Genomic DNA, 15,887 nt, shown 5'->3' on the forward strand with positions numbered 1-15,887 from the left:
GAAGCCCCTTGAGAAAAAAGCACTTAGGGACTTGAAAGAAAATCTATCACTTAACATACGCCCCGCTGATAAGGGGGGTGCAGTGGTAGTGTTAGATACCAAAGACTATAACGAGGAAGCACTTAGACAACTAGCGGACACTGATACGTATAAGCATACATGCCGACATCCTGGCTGCTCTCTCCAGGAGAGAGCAGCCAGGTCGGCTCAGCAGGGGGGCGGGGCGGGGTTATGACACGGATAGGGGGCGGGGCGGAGGCAAAACAGGGGCAGGCGGAGGTGGAACAGGGGAGGGGTTATCGTGGCACTTAATTTAAGCCACGCCCCCTACTATGTAATGTTGCGATTACCGGCATTATACAGCAGGGGGCGTTGCTACGATGACGCGATTCAGCAAGAATCGCGTCATCGACTGCCCGGACCGCCCACTTTACTCACTAAGTGGGCGGCTGGGCAGGGGGGCCCCTAAAAAATTGGGAGACTTGCCTGCTCTTCCGGGGGGGGCGGGAGGGTCACCCGATTTTCGGGAGCCTCCAGCCCATTCCGGGAGAGTAGGCAAGTATGCGTATAAGTTGCTGAAGGGGGATACAGTTGTATCATTTAAAAATCATTTAGATACGGTTTTGGATTTTGGCTTGATGAACCATTGGATCAGGGAGGAGATGTTGACCTTTCTCAAAACTGACTTCCCAATTTGTCCTATTTTGTATTTGTTGCCTAAAATACACAAGGCCTTAATTAAACCACCGGGCCACCCGATTATATCAGCTTGTAATTCATTATTTTCATCTGTGGCAAAATATTTGGATAGCTTTTTACAGATATGTGTTAAAAACACTTCTATTTATCTACAGGACACAAATGATTTTTGAGATTGATCAACACTCTGCCCACCTCACAACTTAGGATCCTGGTAACAATGGATGTTACCTCCCTATATACGGTAATACCACACAGTGATGGTCTGCCGGTTGTTCGACGAGCATTGGCTCGGTTTCAGCCTCGGTTTCAGCCTCGGTTTCGGCCTTACCACCGATTGAGTTTCTGACTGAATTACTAGAACTTACTTTGACGTGTAACTATGTTGGCCGATACTATCTCCAGACGGCGGGGACAGCGATGAAAGTAACATAGCACCGGCATATGCTAATTTATTTATTAATGCCTACAAAAATGCGCACATCCTCCCGCTGTTTGGAGATAGTATCGGCTTCTACCGTTGTTTTATCGACAATGTTTTTCTTATATGGACAGGCAGTGAATCTTCCCTTTTGAATATGCTAGATTATCTAAATGGCTTGGAATCGCCAATTAGGTTTACGATGGAGTATAGTAGTGAGGAAATTAATTTTTTGGACGTGACTGTCTATGCCACTGAAATGGGGTATGGATACAGACTATACAGAAAGATGACAGACCGTAATACATTATTACACTTTGGAAGTTACCCCCCTTAAACAAAATCTGCTGGTTTCGCAGTTTTTACGGGTACTCCGGAATAACTCTGAGGCCAAGAGGGCACATATACAACTGGAGGAAATGAAGATGAGATTCTCTCCACGGGGCTATAGTGCACAGATTATTGACAACTGCCTGCAGAAAGCTCTAAATATCTTTTCTAAAGGCAACATGAGAAAAAAAGCAAAAACTTCAAAACCCATTTGTTGTGACAACGACATTCGATACTGCTGGCCCTACAGTACGGCAAGCGGTTAAGAAACTCAGGCTGGTGGTGAAAAGTGACCCTATGCTTTCTAAGCACTTACCAGATAAGCCTTTGATCAGCTTTAAACGGGGACGTAATCTAAAAGATATCCTTATGCAGCCCGATAGGTCACCTACATTGGGGCTTGAATCGTGGTTGATGCCACAGAAAACAGGGTGTTACTGATGTGTGAATTGTACTACCTGTAGAAGCATGACTTCCGGCGAATATTTCCATCATCCACATACCGGGCAAAAAAATCAGTATTCACCAGAGTGAGCTGTACCTCTGATTACATAATATATACACTTACATGCCCATGCTCCTTAGTGTATGTGGGCAAGACTATTTGCCCATTTCGTGAAAGAATGGCGAATCATCGTCTATCTATTAGGACAGCGCTGACCGAGGGACACTCAGATAAACCGGTAGCCAGACACTTCTATGAGGCACGACATACTCTGGCGTCACTAAAGTGTATGATCATTGATCGTGTTGCTCCTCTTAGGAGGGGCAGTGATAGGGCAAAATTATTGCTCCGTCATGAGGCCATGTGGATTCACAGATTGGATACGGTACGCCCTCGAGGCTTGAATGAAGGCATACATTATGGTATTTTCTTGGATTAAGTAATTGGGATCCTGCTTCTGGAGGACTGTTGGATGATTAATTTTCATATACTTTTCATTTTTATTTTTTTATGTTTGGTCTGTGGTCTGGATCGCGGGTCTGTATCCTAGCCCTATAAAGATATGCTACATGTAGACTTTTTATTCAGTTTTATGACTGTGTATTGATACACAAACCATTTGCTTACTATAGTGTGCTCTGTAAAATGTGGGATTTTGCAGCGGACCATTATGGCTAAAATGCTGTGATTTTACATAATGACTAAGTATAATGTTACTACCAGTGTCCTCTATTTGATATCCCAGTACATATGCTTCTACAAGTGCTGCAGATCAGTAAGTCATACCTCTGCAGTGCTGAGTTAGATGTGGATGTTCTTTGTAGTTAAATAGTGTGCTGAGACTGGTGTAGTTGCTATGGGGACGCTGTTGGTGTTGTTTATGTGGATAGAACACGCACTTCCAGTCATGTGGTCGGAACATGCGTTCCAAATACCGGAAAAATGGGTTCCAAATACCAGAAGTGCAGTGCGATGGAACGCATGCCGCTTTCTAACAGCTTTTACATATGGTACCGCTGCTGCATTTACACACTCGTTACTAGTATGTGTTTGTGTGTATTTGTTTGTATTGTACTGTGTATGTTTAAGACTTATTTTAAGTGTTTTTGTATATTTAATAGTTCATCAGGTGTTTCTTGATGGCTGATGGAGGAGGGCCATATGGGTATATATGTGAGCTACCTGTATTGACCTGTTATCTTGACAAAGGTCCCTGCTTGGAACCGAAACGTCGATATCCCTATGCTGATATTTTGAAGCAATGACTAACTAATAAAAAGGCTTGAGAAGACTGGTGAGTGCTCCTGGTAATTTTGATATATTGGAGTGGATGTGTCCTGGTGACCTTTAACCACATATGGATGCGACCCCAGCAATTACTAAACAAGGCTAGAGTGTGGACTATACGGAAACTATATATATATATATATATATATATATACCAACCAACTCTGCCGGCACTCAGTCATATAAGCAAATAGCTCCGGTGCTGCATCCACTTGAATAATGCACAATTCCCCATAGAAAAGATAGCACTCAGAGACTTGTATATAAAACACCATAAGTGATGTATTGTACAATCAACGTTTTGGGGTACAACCCCCTCTATCAAGATCACATCAAGCTTGGTGTGATCTTGATAAAGGGGGTTGTACTCCGAAACGTCGATCCTATAATACATCACTTATGGCGTTTTATATACAAGTCTCTGAGTGCCATCTCTTCTATGGGGAATTGTGTCTATATATCTATATATCTAGATATATCTATAAAGATATATATCTATAAAGATATATATATATATATATATATATATATATATAAAAAAGTTCCAAGAATAACCACAAGAGGGATTATACCCAGATAAACCAGCACACTGCTTAGTTGAAAAAAGTGCTTTTTACTGTTTGTAGAATAAAACAGAAGTTTTGAAAAATAGCAAGCATATGGCACACATGTTTGATAGCAGCATATGGAGTAAATCAATGAATACTTAACATTCCGGAATGTTAAGTATTCATTGAATGTTAAGTATTCAGTGAGGCACATCCCTGCCTCACTGACAGCAGCTCATACCCTCCTCACTGACAGCAGCACCTCCCCACCTCACTGACAGCAGAACATCCATGCCTCACTGACAGCAGCACATCCCCGCTTCACTGACAGGGGCGCTTCTAGACCTTCTGGCGCCCAGGGCAAAAGTTTCCTTTGCCCCCCAAACAGGTAAAACAGGGTTAGCATAGGGCTGGTGAAAGTTACAATGGTGTGACCAAAGGTAGCGTCTGAGGACGCACAAAGCATTATTGCAGCATCTGTAGACACTGCCAGTGGGCGTCTCAGTCCTTGCATATTTGGACTAGAGATGAGCGGGTCGGTTCTCAGGGAACCAAACCCACCCGAACATTGAGATCCGAGGCAGGATCCGAGTCCGGCTCGGGACTTCCTGCCTTACTCGGATCCCAAAGCGAGGCCAAACATCATCGCCCCGCTGTTGGATTCTCACGGGTTTTGGAGTGACGATGGCGATGATCGGCGCCATCTTCACTCCAGCTGTGGCGAGTGTACTGGACGGACATGTCCGTCTCAGTACTGTGTTGTCTGGCGTAGGACAAGTTCGCTATCTCTGTCTGCTGTATCTGAAAAGGGGGGCTCTCTCTGTTTGCTGAATCTGAAAGGGGTGCTCTCTGTCTGCTGTATCTGAAAGGGGTGCTCTGTCTTCTGAATCTGAAAGGGGTGCTCTTTCTATCTGCTGTATCCGAAAAAGGGGTGCTCTCTCTGTCTGCTGTATCTGAAAGGGGTGCTCTCTGCTAAATCTGAAAGGGGTGCTATGTCTGCTGTATTTGAAAGAGGTGTTCTCTCTGCTGTATCTGAAAAAGGGGTGCTCTGTCTGCTGAATCTGAAAGGGGTGCTCTGTCTGCTGTATTTTAAAGGGGTGCTCTTTCTGTCTGCAGTGTCTGAAAAAGGGTGCCCTCTCTGTCTGATGTATCTGAAAAGGTTGCTCTGTCTGCTGTATCTGAAAGGAGTTCTCTCTGCTGTATCTGAAAAAGGGGTGCTCTCTCTGTCTGCTGAATCTGAAAGGGGTCCTCTCTCTGTCTGCTTAATCTGAAAGGGTTGCTCTGTCTGCTGTATCTGAAAGGGGTGCTCTCTCTGTCTGCTGTATCTGAAAGGGTTGCTCTGTTTGCTGTATCTGAAAGGAGTGCTCGCTCTGCTGTATCTGAAAGGGGTGCTCTCTCTGTGTGCTGTATCTGAAAGGGTTGCTCTGTTTGCTGTATCTGAAAGGGGTACTCGCTCTGCTGTATCTGAAAGGGGTGCTCTCTCTGTCTGCTGAATCTGAAAGGGGTGCTCTGTCTGCTGTATCTGAAAGGGGTGCTCTCTCTGTCTGCTGTATCTGAAAAAGGGATGCTCTCTCTGTCTGCTGTATCTGAAAGGGGTGCTCTCTCTGTCTGCTGAATCCGAAAGAGGTGCTCTGTCTGCTTTATTTTAAAGGGGTGCTCTTTCTGTCTGCAGTGTCTGAAAAAGGGGTGCCCTCTCTGTCTGCTTTATCTGAAAGGGGTGCTCTCTCTGTCTGCTGTATCTGAAAAAGGGGTGCTCTCTCTGATATATCTGAAAGGGTTGCTCTGTCTGCTGTATCTGAAAAGGATGCTCTCTCTGTCTGCTGTATCTGAAAGGGGTGCTCTCTCTGTCTGCTGTATTTGAAAGGGGTGCTCTCTCTGCTGTATTTGAAAGGGGTGCTCTCTCTGCTGTATCTGAAAAAAAGGGGTGCTCTCTCTGTCTGCTGTATCTGAAAGGGGTGCTCTCTCTGTCTACTGTATATGAAAAAGGGATGTGCACTCTGCTGTATTTGAAAGGGGTAATCTGTCCGTCCATCCAGGGGCTCCGACCCAGTTTAAAATTAAAATAATAAAAGCTAAAAACAAAAAGCCTAAAATTATAAATTATAATATATATATATATATATATATATATATATATATATTTTTTTTTTTTTTTGTGGTGTACCCCAGTGTACTATACAATTTTTATTTTATTTTCATAAGTACTGTGACACTGCCGGTCAGAATGCAGTAAATTATTTTCTACTCATACACGTATTGTGTGATGCTGTTGGTGAAGCAAAACCGCAGTGTGTAATAATATATATTTCTGACTCATTTGTGCGTCCCTGTAACCACCAATGTGTGATATAAAAATGTACATATTTTTTACTCATTTGTGCGACACTAGGGCCCTCATTCTGAGTTGATCGCTCGTTGCCGTTTTTCGCAGCGTAGCGATCAGGCTAAAAATCGGCTGTTCTGCGCATGCATATGGGCCGCAGTGCGCACGCGCTAAGTACTTTCACACAAAACTTTGCAGTTTACATATGGCCGAACGACTGTTTTATATCGTTCGAGTGATCGGTGAGTGATTGACAGGAAAGGGGCGTTTCTGGGTGGTAACTGACCGTTTTCCGGGAGTGTGCTAAAAAACGCAGGCGTGTCAGGTAAAAACGCAGGCGTACCTGTGGAAGCGGGGGAGTGGCTGACTGAACGCAGGGCATGTTTGTGACGTCAAACCAGGAACCAAACAGTCTGAAGTTATCGCAAGGAAGGAGTAGGTCTGCAGCTACTCTGAAACTGCTCGAAAAAAATCAGCACTATTCTGCTAACCTTTCGGTCGCACTTCTGCTAAGCTAAGATACACTCCCAGAGGGCGGCGGCCAAGCGTTTGTAATGCTGCTAAAAGCAGCTAGTGAGTGATCAACTCGGAATGAGGGCCTATAAACGCAGTGTGTGATGTAAAAAATAATGTATATATTTTTTTATTTAAATTAATATTTTGTGCTGTGTCATCCCAGTATACATCCAGGGACTGCAGCTGCTCCGTCTATCTAGGGGTGTTCTGTCAGTCCACCCAAAATAAAAGGCTTTTTTTAAATAGATTTTGTGCTGTATCCTCCCAGTATACATCCAGGCATGCTCCGTCCATTTCGTGGTGCTGTATCCGTAACTCATATTCTTATGTTATAACTTATTGTCCTATTTTCATAATTCTTATCACCACATTGTGATTAATTCAAATTAATATTATTAATAATAATTATACATTAACTACATTTAAAATAAATTAGTATAACTAACCTTCTGCATGTCAAAAATATATTTGAGGAACATAAGAACTTAATCCTAATTTGAAAATAATTTTAAATTGATGATTAGCGAACCTTCTCCGTGTCAAAGATAGCTTTAAGGAACAGAAGAACTTGATCCTAATTTTAAAGTAATTTTAACAGATGATTACAGCATTTAAAAATAGACACAAAATATATTGTTAACTGCCATGTGTTTTCAGTCCACTGCTGTCGCTTAGCTTAGTTATCCAGCTACCTTGGTACAACTTTTTGCCCTAAACTGGATAAAAACAATATTGTGAGCTGTGAGGTGTTCAGAATAGACTGGAAATTAGTGGAAATGAATGTTATTAAAGTTATTAATACTGTAGGAACAAAAAACACCCACAAATTCTGTTGTGCTGTTTTTATGATTTAAAAACAAAAATCCAGATCCGAAACAAAAACCTGCAGGGGCGGTTGTGGCAAAACCAATACAGATCAATAACACGAAGGAGATCCAGATTCAAAACCAAAACACAAAACCCGAAAAATGGCCCGGCACTCACCCCTAATTTGGACGCACGGCTGAATACCAGGGAAGGGCATTGTAGCGACATTAACCTAAAGTCACAGACACAACTGCAGCAAAAAACACAAAAAAGGGCAAGTAAAGGCCACAACTGCATCCAACTCAGAATCAGGCCCTAAGAAGAGGGATCATGCCCACTTTGGCAGACCCCACTTCTTCAACAGACCTCGCCCCCTTTGGGGCTACTACCAGAAATTTGCCGGGCTGGTTTTCAAACCCAATCCATCCATGGATGAAACAGATAGGGTGGCCTGCATTTGGGGGTGGAACATTATATTTTATGCCTGCATATTTGAAACTGATATTACCATTGATCGAGAGGATCATATAAGCACTTGTTGTTTTCATACAAGTACACATGAATTAATCTACTTAGACTGAATTAGATAAATTAAGTGTTCATTTAAAGCTGTAGAACCACCTAATGGCTACATAATATCACCCGCACCATCAGCTTCCCAGCCTACCCAGGGCTGCACCAGGTTTCATCTGGAAAACTTTCTAAGTTTACCTCTCCATGACTGCAGTTTGTAATTACCCCTCCTGCTGATACCCCTGTTCTGCAGCATCACACAACATATCTTTAGGTTCTGGCTGATATGAACCATGGATTCTTGGGAAATATGGTTGCATGGGATAGCCACGAGATGGAAAGTGGCAGAGAGCCACAGTTGTGATATTTTTCCCAAGGCTAATATGGTTTTGACACTTTATAATAGTAGTGCATTTCTGCTTGGAGCCTTATTTTATAGAAGCACTACAAAGCAGAAATCATAGGTGCATGTGTCTGCTGCTTTGAAGACACATGGGTCTATTTACTAAGCCTTGGAGAGAGATAAAGTGGACGGAGATAACGTAACAGCCAACCAGCTCCTGTCATTTCTCAAATACAGGCTGTAACATGTTAGAAGCTGATTGGCTAGAACTTTATCTCCATCCACTTTATCTCTTTTCATGTTGCATGCAAAACAGATGTTGTTAGTCTACACGAGGCTGAAGTGCACTGCACATGCCTCCCAATTGTTACTGTTCAGAGATGCAGTACGGATTTGGATGCAGAGTCTGTGATTTTAGTGGGTGTACCTAGAAGACAACAGGAGGGTGGCTAAGACAATGCAGACGTGTCGCTAAAAGTGGCTTCGTCCAAATATGCTGAACTGCTCCACACAGGAGGCTACACCCAGATGGAGAACTACACCTGCCATAGGGCTGTGCAAGTGTCGATGGTGCATCATGCCCATTGTCTAGGCTTAATGCTATGCCCTCCTGCTACCCAACACTAAGTTCTCACCTGCCATAGGGGAGAGTAGGAGCTGAGGAGCAGCAGAATTGAAGAAGTCTCCTCTGGGGAAGCAGAGAGCAGCAGCCACTAGGGAAGCTGAATAAAAGGCTGCAATGATTATGCCCCTGAGTAATAGTGTTAATCCCCCAAGTGGGGTTGTCCTTTGGATTAATTGCTTCCTAGGCAGCTATTTAATATGAGTTAATCCATTACATGTGACCTAGCATACAGTAGCTCCTGTATTTACAACTTTTGATAAACCAGGAATGTTGCTAGTGTCCCAAAACTGGACATGTTGATTCTGTGTGACAGATGCACCTTAAGACTCTTCTGTGGCACTGTCTCTACACTCTGCCTTTCTTTCTACCTTAGCAGCTGCTTTTATTGTAGTTCTAAAGCTGTCTGTTTTTATTGCTCCATGAGACTGTCACTATATATTTCTACTTTCCTCAAGTCTATCTGATAACTGAAGGTGGATGCAGTAAAACATTTCCAAAAACTATTACTTTGCACTCTTATCCCAGATGGGTATATATTACGGGGAGTGGTGCTGGTTTTTACCGGAGACAATCTCGTTTCTAAATAGCTATTAATACGATTTCTTAAGATCCTGTTCCTATAACTTTTTTAAGACACACTATAGTTTATTTCTTTTGCTTCAGGGAATCTTATAGAGTAGTCTGCAACCCCCTACAGAGCTATAGAATACTGCACATCAATTTTTGGAATAGGGGGAGGAACATGAGCACATCATGAGGGGTATAGATTTATACCTCACAATTGCCCAACTTAAGAGACATGATATTGGAGCTGGATGTATCAATCAAGATAATGTAGTCAAGCCTCTGAAAACCGCTCTATTTAGATGCTGTTAAACAATGCCATCTATAGGCTCCATTTCCACATTTTATTTTTGTGGAGACAGATCCAAAGATGCATCTCGGGCACCTATATTTGCACGTATGGCTTGTAGACTGCTATCACGTTACTATTTACTCTTTGACATAGCGGAGTCCTATTGGAGCCACTGCCCCTGCATAATTTTGATAAATAGCAATACATAATCTTGTCATTGTGATATGCAGTGAAAAGAAATGATAGTTTACAGGAGCATTTTACCAAAAAATTATAGAGAGGCCCCTTAGAAATGGAGCACAAAGTGTTAAAACAGTTTTATTTTGGGGGTGATTCAGACCTGATCGCTGGGCTGCTAATTTTGCTGTCCTGCGGTCAGATAATCGCCGCCTCCAGGGGGAGAGTATATTCATTGTGCAAGTGTGCGATCCTATGTGTACACCGAGCTACTAAAATCCACTTTGTGCAGTCTCTGCGCACCCCAGGACTTACTCCTTCAGCGCAATCACAACAGGCTCATCGGGTCCGGAGCTGACATCAGACACCCTCACTGAAAGCGCATGGACACGCCTGTGTTTTTCCGGACACTCCCTGTAAACGCTCAGTTGCCACCCACAAATGGACTTGTCCTGTCAATCACCTTGTCAACGCCCGTGCAAATGGAATTTTCGCACCATCCCTTCGCTGACCGGCAATGCTCTTTGTTGTTGTCCGACGCACATGCGCATTGCGGTGTATACGCATACGCAGTTATGACTTGATCGCCCGCTGTGCGAAAACGCACGGCAGCGAACTGGTCTGAATCCCCCCTTTTATCTTCAACTTTCCAACTACAGCTCCTAACCATTCTACAATCAGTTAAACAAAAAGCAGGTGAGTCACAGACTGCCTGAGCCCAATGTGTTAACATTCTGTTCAAAGTTTGTCTCCGCTTGTTGCTTCGTTCCTCTTCTTCTTTATTATATATATGCTACTGTATGTCATTTGTAACTAATTATTATTACTAAAACTCTGCTCTGAAAGCTTCTACAGCATTAGGAGCATTCACATTAACAAAAATGCCTCCCAGAATTTTCCGGCATTCTCTACATCCTTGTATCAGCTGTCAGATGTCCCCAGTGCAGCCATAATTCCTCCCACTTAATATACCCCCGCTGGGGATAAATCCCGCAGATAGTGTGACAAGCTGAAGATTACATGTACGTGAAGACACTTTATTTTCATTACACATTCCACAGTGGTAGACAGCATTGTGACACTTTGCCCCAAACTGCTCATCGCTCTGTAAACTCATCTATGTCTTACAGATAGGGATTCCCTTCCTGTTCCAACTTCCTAGGCAGACACTGTCTGTCTGTCTATCAATAATTAAATAAAAAGGTTAAAATAAAATCAGGTTACTCACCTGTCCATAATATATCTTCATCATATAAATATTTATAACAATTAAATCCTGCTATATAACATTGTTTAATTACATTTTACTTATCTATACTATTTATATTTATGTCTATATATAGCTACTTAACTGTTTACATACCTCTATAGAAATATTGTTACTGTAGGTCCATTTTTATAGTGGGATGGAGTAACATCTGTAATATGAAAGTAACTAAATATTTACCACTAAACACACAAAGATGTCTCTGCATTAATATGTTCCTAAACAGGAAGACATACTGTAGCTAACACAAAGGAAGTTACTGTGTCTCGATTGTGTACATTTCTTTTATTGTTATTACCTATCAATAAAGCTTTAAAAAAAAAAAAAAAACACAAAGGAAGGAATGAGGTGACCTGTTTGGCAGAAGCACTAAAGGGGTTATGGAATGCTGGTAGTTGTATAAATGCTTTTACATATTGTATAATTGTCACATCAAATTTATAAAATATTTTTTAAATATTTCCATTTCTCTCTCCACTTTTACTAACCAGCTGAGGTAGCCGAAATCAAACACAGAATTACCATGTTGGGGGAAATGAACACATTTAACAAATGCCAATGTAATTCATACCAAACAATGAATAATTTCCTGCTAGGTTATGCACAAGTAAAATTGTGATTCATAACCTCTATTGTGAGCAAGAGGTTCCAGGTTCAGAAAGGTTAGACTGAACTATAAACAGGGGCTCCAGAGTGACGGAAAACATGAGATTCCACTGACCCTACCAGTTACCGAAGTAGAAGATGACTTGACTACAGGTATCTTCTGAAGGGGAAGTGCAAAGTGTGGAGCCTCACTGTCTAACCTTAGTTGCCCACTTTTACCTGGAGCCTTGTGGGAGATCTCAGACCCGTGTCCCTGGTGGGAGGGGTATGATTTTTGTCATTATGGCCCTGCCCCTGCTTTACAATGCCACATATTGTATCCAAGAATCCCTTCATCAATCCTCTGGGAAGTGGGTGGGATCCGAAAAGGCAGTCCATGCGCCCGTAGGCCCCACCATCAGTCATAAATCATAAGTATTAAAATTGTATTTCTATTTTCCTCACAAAATGATGCCATTTTGTTCTGTTACATATTTAGGAATACAGTTAAGTCCATATATTATCTGGATAATCTACACAATGTTTTGATATTTTAGCTGTTTACCAAAACATATTCAAGGCAGTTGCATAATATAGTTTTAAAGTACAGACTATCAGCTTTAAGTTGAGGGTATACACATCCAAATTGAAATAAGGCTTTAGGAATATGTAGCCCCTCTTTTTCCATGGACCAAAAGTAATTGGACAATTGACTTACAATCTGTTTTATGGACAGGTGTGGGCCATTCCTTATTTCTTTATTAATTAAGCAGGCAAAAGGTCTGGAGTTGATACCAAGTGTGGTATTTGCATTTGGACGCTGTTGCTGTGAGCTCTCAATGCATGTAAAACAGGTCATTCACAGGCGGCAAAAACAAAAGATTCATCAGAGTGATAGCGGAAACCTTTGGAGTGGTCAAAATAAGAGTTTGGTACATTCTGAGAACAAAGAATGCACTGTTTAGCCTGACAACACAAAAAGGCCAGAATGTCCATGGAAGGCAACAGTAGTAGTTGACTACATGATCCTTTTCATGGTAAAGAAAAACCGTATCATACTGTGAAATCTAATCAAGTGAAGAACACTTTCCAGGAGATATGCATATCATTACTCAAGTCTACCATAGAGAGACTTCACGTGCAAACACAAGAATAGTAAGGGCAGATCATACTCACCCCTCCCCCCAAAAAAAGGGCCAGCACAGTTCTGGAACAGATTTTATTTGGACAGATGAAATGAAGATCAACCTGAACCAGAATAATGGTAAGCAAAAAGTACGGAGGCTTGGAACGGCTTGTGATCTGGAGTATACCACATTATCTGTAAAACACAGTGGTGACTTCCAGTGGCACTGGATCAATAGTGTTGATTGATGATGTGATAGAAGACAGAAGCAGCCCTATTAATTCTAAATTGTATAGCAATATACTGTCTACTCAGATTCAACCAAACTCGGTAAATCTGATTGGATGGCACTTCACAGCACAAGTGGACATTGACCCAAAACATACTGTGAACCGAGGAGTTTTTAAACCACTTCACTGGTGAATATTTTTCCCCAAAAAACGCTCAGAAATTGTAGTTTTTTTTTTAAATTAGTGAATTAGGTGAAGAACATATTTAAACTTATCCAAAACTATTTTCTTAAAATAAAAAAATCTAAATTTTAATATTTGTAAGATATTGTTTTTTAAACACTGCATTGCAACTTTGCTTTCCTCACCAGCTGCTCATCTGAAAATCCCACTCGCAAATTCCGATAATTTGTGGGTCAAAATCTGCAAAACGAGGACTTTCAACATATTGGATTTTGCCGATAACCCTATCCAGTCATCGATTAATTGCCATAATAAATCCCAGATGTATAGGCCACTTAAGAATATCCATGTAGACTTAATAGTACCAGGGCTGTTCTTGGCCCTGCTGAAGTCTGAGCTTTCCTATTTTGAGACAGATCATCCATATATAATAAGATCAAAATTAAGTTCAATAGTTGGTCACTTAAATATTAAAATATATTTGTGCCCAAACATAGACCTATTAATATGGCAACAAGCCCATATAACCTGCTCATTATAAACATATTTTAGGACACAGTATATAGTCTCCTTTATGAATGCAAAAGAATCAAACGTTCTTTCCCCTTGCTTTGTGAAGTGATGCTCCTCTCCTCCTTATGCTGGTGAGTCTGTTTTAAAAGTGTGCTATGGAGTCAAATAATATGACAAATTTCTATGATCTTTTTTAACCTCGTGTTGGGCTGACTGGAGCTAGCTGCATATGACTAGATTTGGATAACTCATTAAAAATGAGCGTATTTGTAATGTTCTTCATTCAGTTGGACTCTTCTGATCACTTTACCCAGACAGAAAGCTTTTTGGCAGTAATCAGCACAACTCACTTTTTGCAACGTATTACCCTGGTGCCATGACACATACAACTAAAATGTACATGTGACACTTGAAATAAAAGCAGTCCCCTTGCTAATGAGTTATCTAATGCTTATGAAGGTCATATGAAAACAAATGTCATGCACACCTTTATGGAAATTTGGCTCTACCATTTCATTCAATTGGTTTATTCCAATATACTGTATATATACAATAGTTTCAGCTAAGAGCTCAGCAGCCCCATCAAACTTTTGAGAAAAGGCCCCACTACGCTTCAATTCCGTCCTCCTTGGCTGCAAGTACGTTGTTGAGCGGTAACTTTTATTCTCACCACTGGAACATACTGTACAGTACTGCTTGTGCCCCCATGTATCAGACTCACACCTGGCTTTGTATTTGCCATTGCACCGGCTTGCAAAAATCTAGTCCGCATCCACTAATCTGGGATAAATGACGGCTCCTGGCCAGCCTGCTCTGTCTCACGCGTATTAAGGAGACTGAGTTGCACCCTCAGAACAGCAAATTCTCACCAAGGGCTGACGTTTTCATAGTGTCCAGCGTTAACTAGTTTATAGTAGATGGGACAGAGGCTCAGCGCTCGTTGCGTGCATACAGCGTTATATTCCTCTACTAATGCATCAGTGATTTTATATATATATATATATATATATATATACACACACACACAGGTTGAGTATCCCATATTCAAATATTCCGAAATACGGAATATTCTGAAATACGGAATTTTGAGAGATAGTGAAACCTTTGTTTTCTGATAGCTCAGTGTATACAAACTTTGTTTAATACACAAAGTTATTAAAATTATTGTATTAAATGACCTTCAGGCTGTGTGTATAAGGTGTATATGAAACATAAATGAATTGTGTGAATGTGTACAAACTTTGTTTAATGCACAAAGTTATTAAAATATTGGCTAAAATTACCTTCTAGCTGTGTGTATATAAGGTGTATATGAAACATAAATGCATTCTGTGCTTAGATTTAGGTCCCATCACCATGATATCTCATTATGGTATGCAATTATTCCAAAATACAGAAAAATACGATATCCAAAATACTTCTGGTCCCAAGCATTTTGGATAAGGGATACTCAACTTGTAAATATATATATACTCGTACAGTATAGTGTGCACAATGTATATACCACCAGTACTGCCATCCCTACCTCTGTAGCGCCTGCTGATGTCCTCCTCTTTCATGCCTTCTGTAGTAGCTGCACTGATGTGATGTGTGTACAATTGCTGGACGCTCAGCAGCAGGGAAATGTCACTTGTTCCTTCAAGCGGGGTGACTGGCACTGGGGACAGCTGCAGACATGGATATGGACAGTTGGAGGAGGTGGTGGCGACGAGGGATGTACTGAGCCAAATAGAAGTTCAGTTTGTAAGGGTGGGATCATTTATGGCAAGCTGACAATCAGGGATACATACACGTGGCTGAAGTTAGCTTCTTATTCGGCAAGCTTCTTATTCAGAAAATGTTATATTAAGACACTTAACTGAGGATCGATCACTAAGTTAACTTTGTATAACCAAAAGATTGTGTCCCTTACAACAATTTACATTACATTTTGCCTTAAACAAAAAAGGATTTGGGCATGAAAATGGTGTCAAAGCGGCACAGACACCAGATTTTGTCATTTTGAATAAGTAGCTGTGCAAGGGTTAAACAGGGTTGGTTAAGTGATTTGACACTTGAAATCCACACAGGGTGGTCATGTACATATCACCCAC

The 15,887-nt window shown here is 41.4% G+C and overlaps 1 protein-coding gene across 3 annotated transcripts in view; it reads right to left on the reverse strand.

Annotated features, from left to right (window-relative positions):
* IP6K3 (inositol hexakisphosphate kinase 3) overlaps window positions 1-15,459 on the reverse strand; it is a 335,650-nt gene extending 320,191 nt beyond the window's left edge. For 2 of the 3 annotated variants that reach the window (XM_063954851.1, XM_063954850.1), the window contains exon 1: window positions 15,320-15,428. Coding sequence is in view for 1 of the 3 variants with exons in the window: in XM_063954852.1 (XP_063810922.1) it covers window positions 15,320-15,353 (34 nt within the window). In the remaining 2 variants the exon portion in view is untranslated. Of the gene's footprint in view, window positions 1-15,319 lie in introns of all 3 variants that reach the window. The other variant, XM_063954852.1, reaches the window with a different exon arrangement.
* Window positions 15,460-15,887: the final 428 nt, after the last annotated feature.

This window comes from Pseudophryne corroboree, chromosome 2 (genome assembly GCF_028390025.1).
Source record: "Pseudophryne corroboree isolate aPseCor3 chromosome 2, aPseCor3.hap2, whole genome shotgun sequence".
Classification (NCBI taxonomy): Eukaryota; Metazoa; Chordata; class Amphibia; order Anura; family Myobatrachidae; genus Pseudophryne; species Pseudophryne corroboree.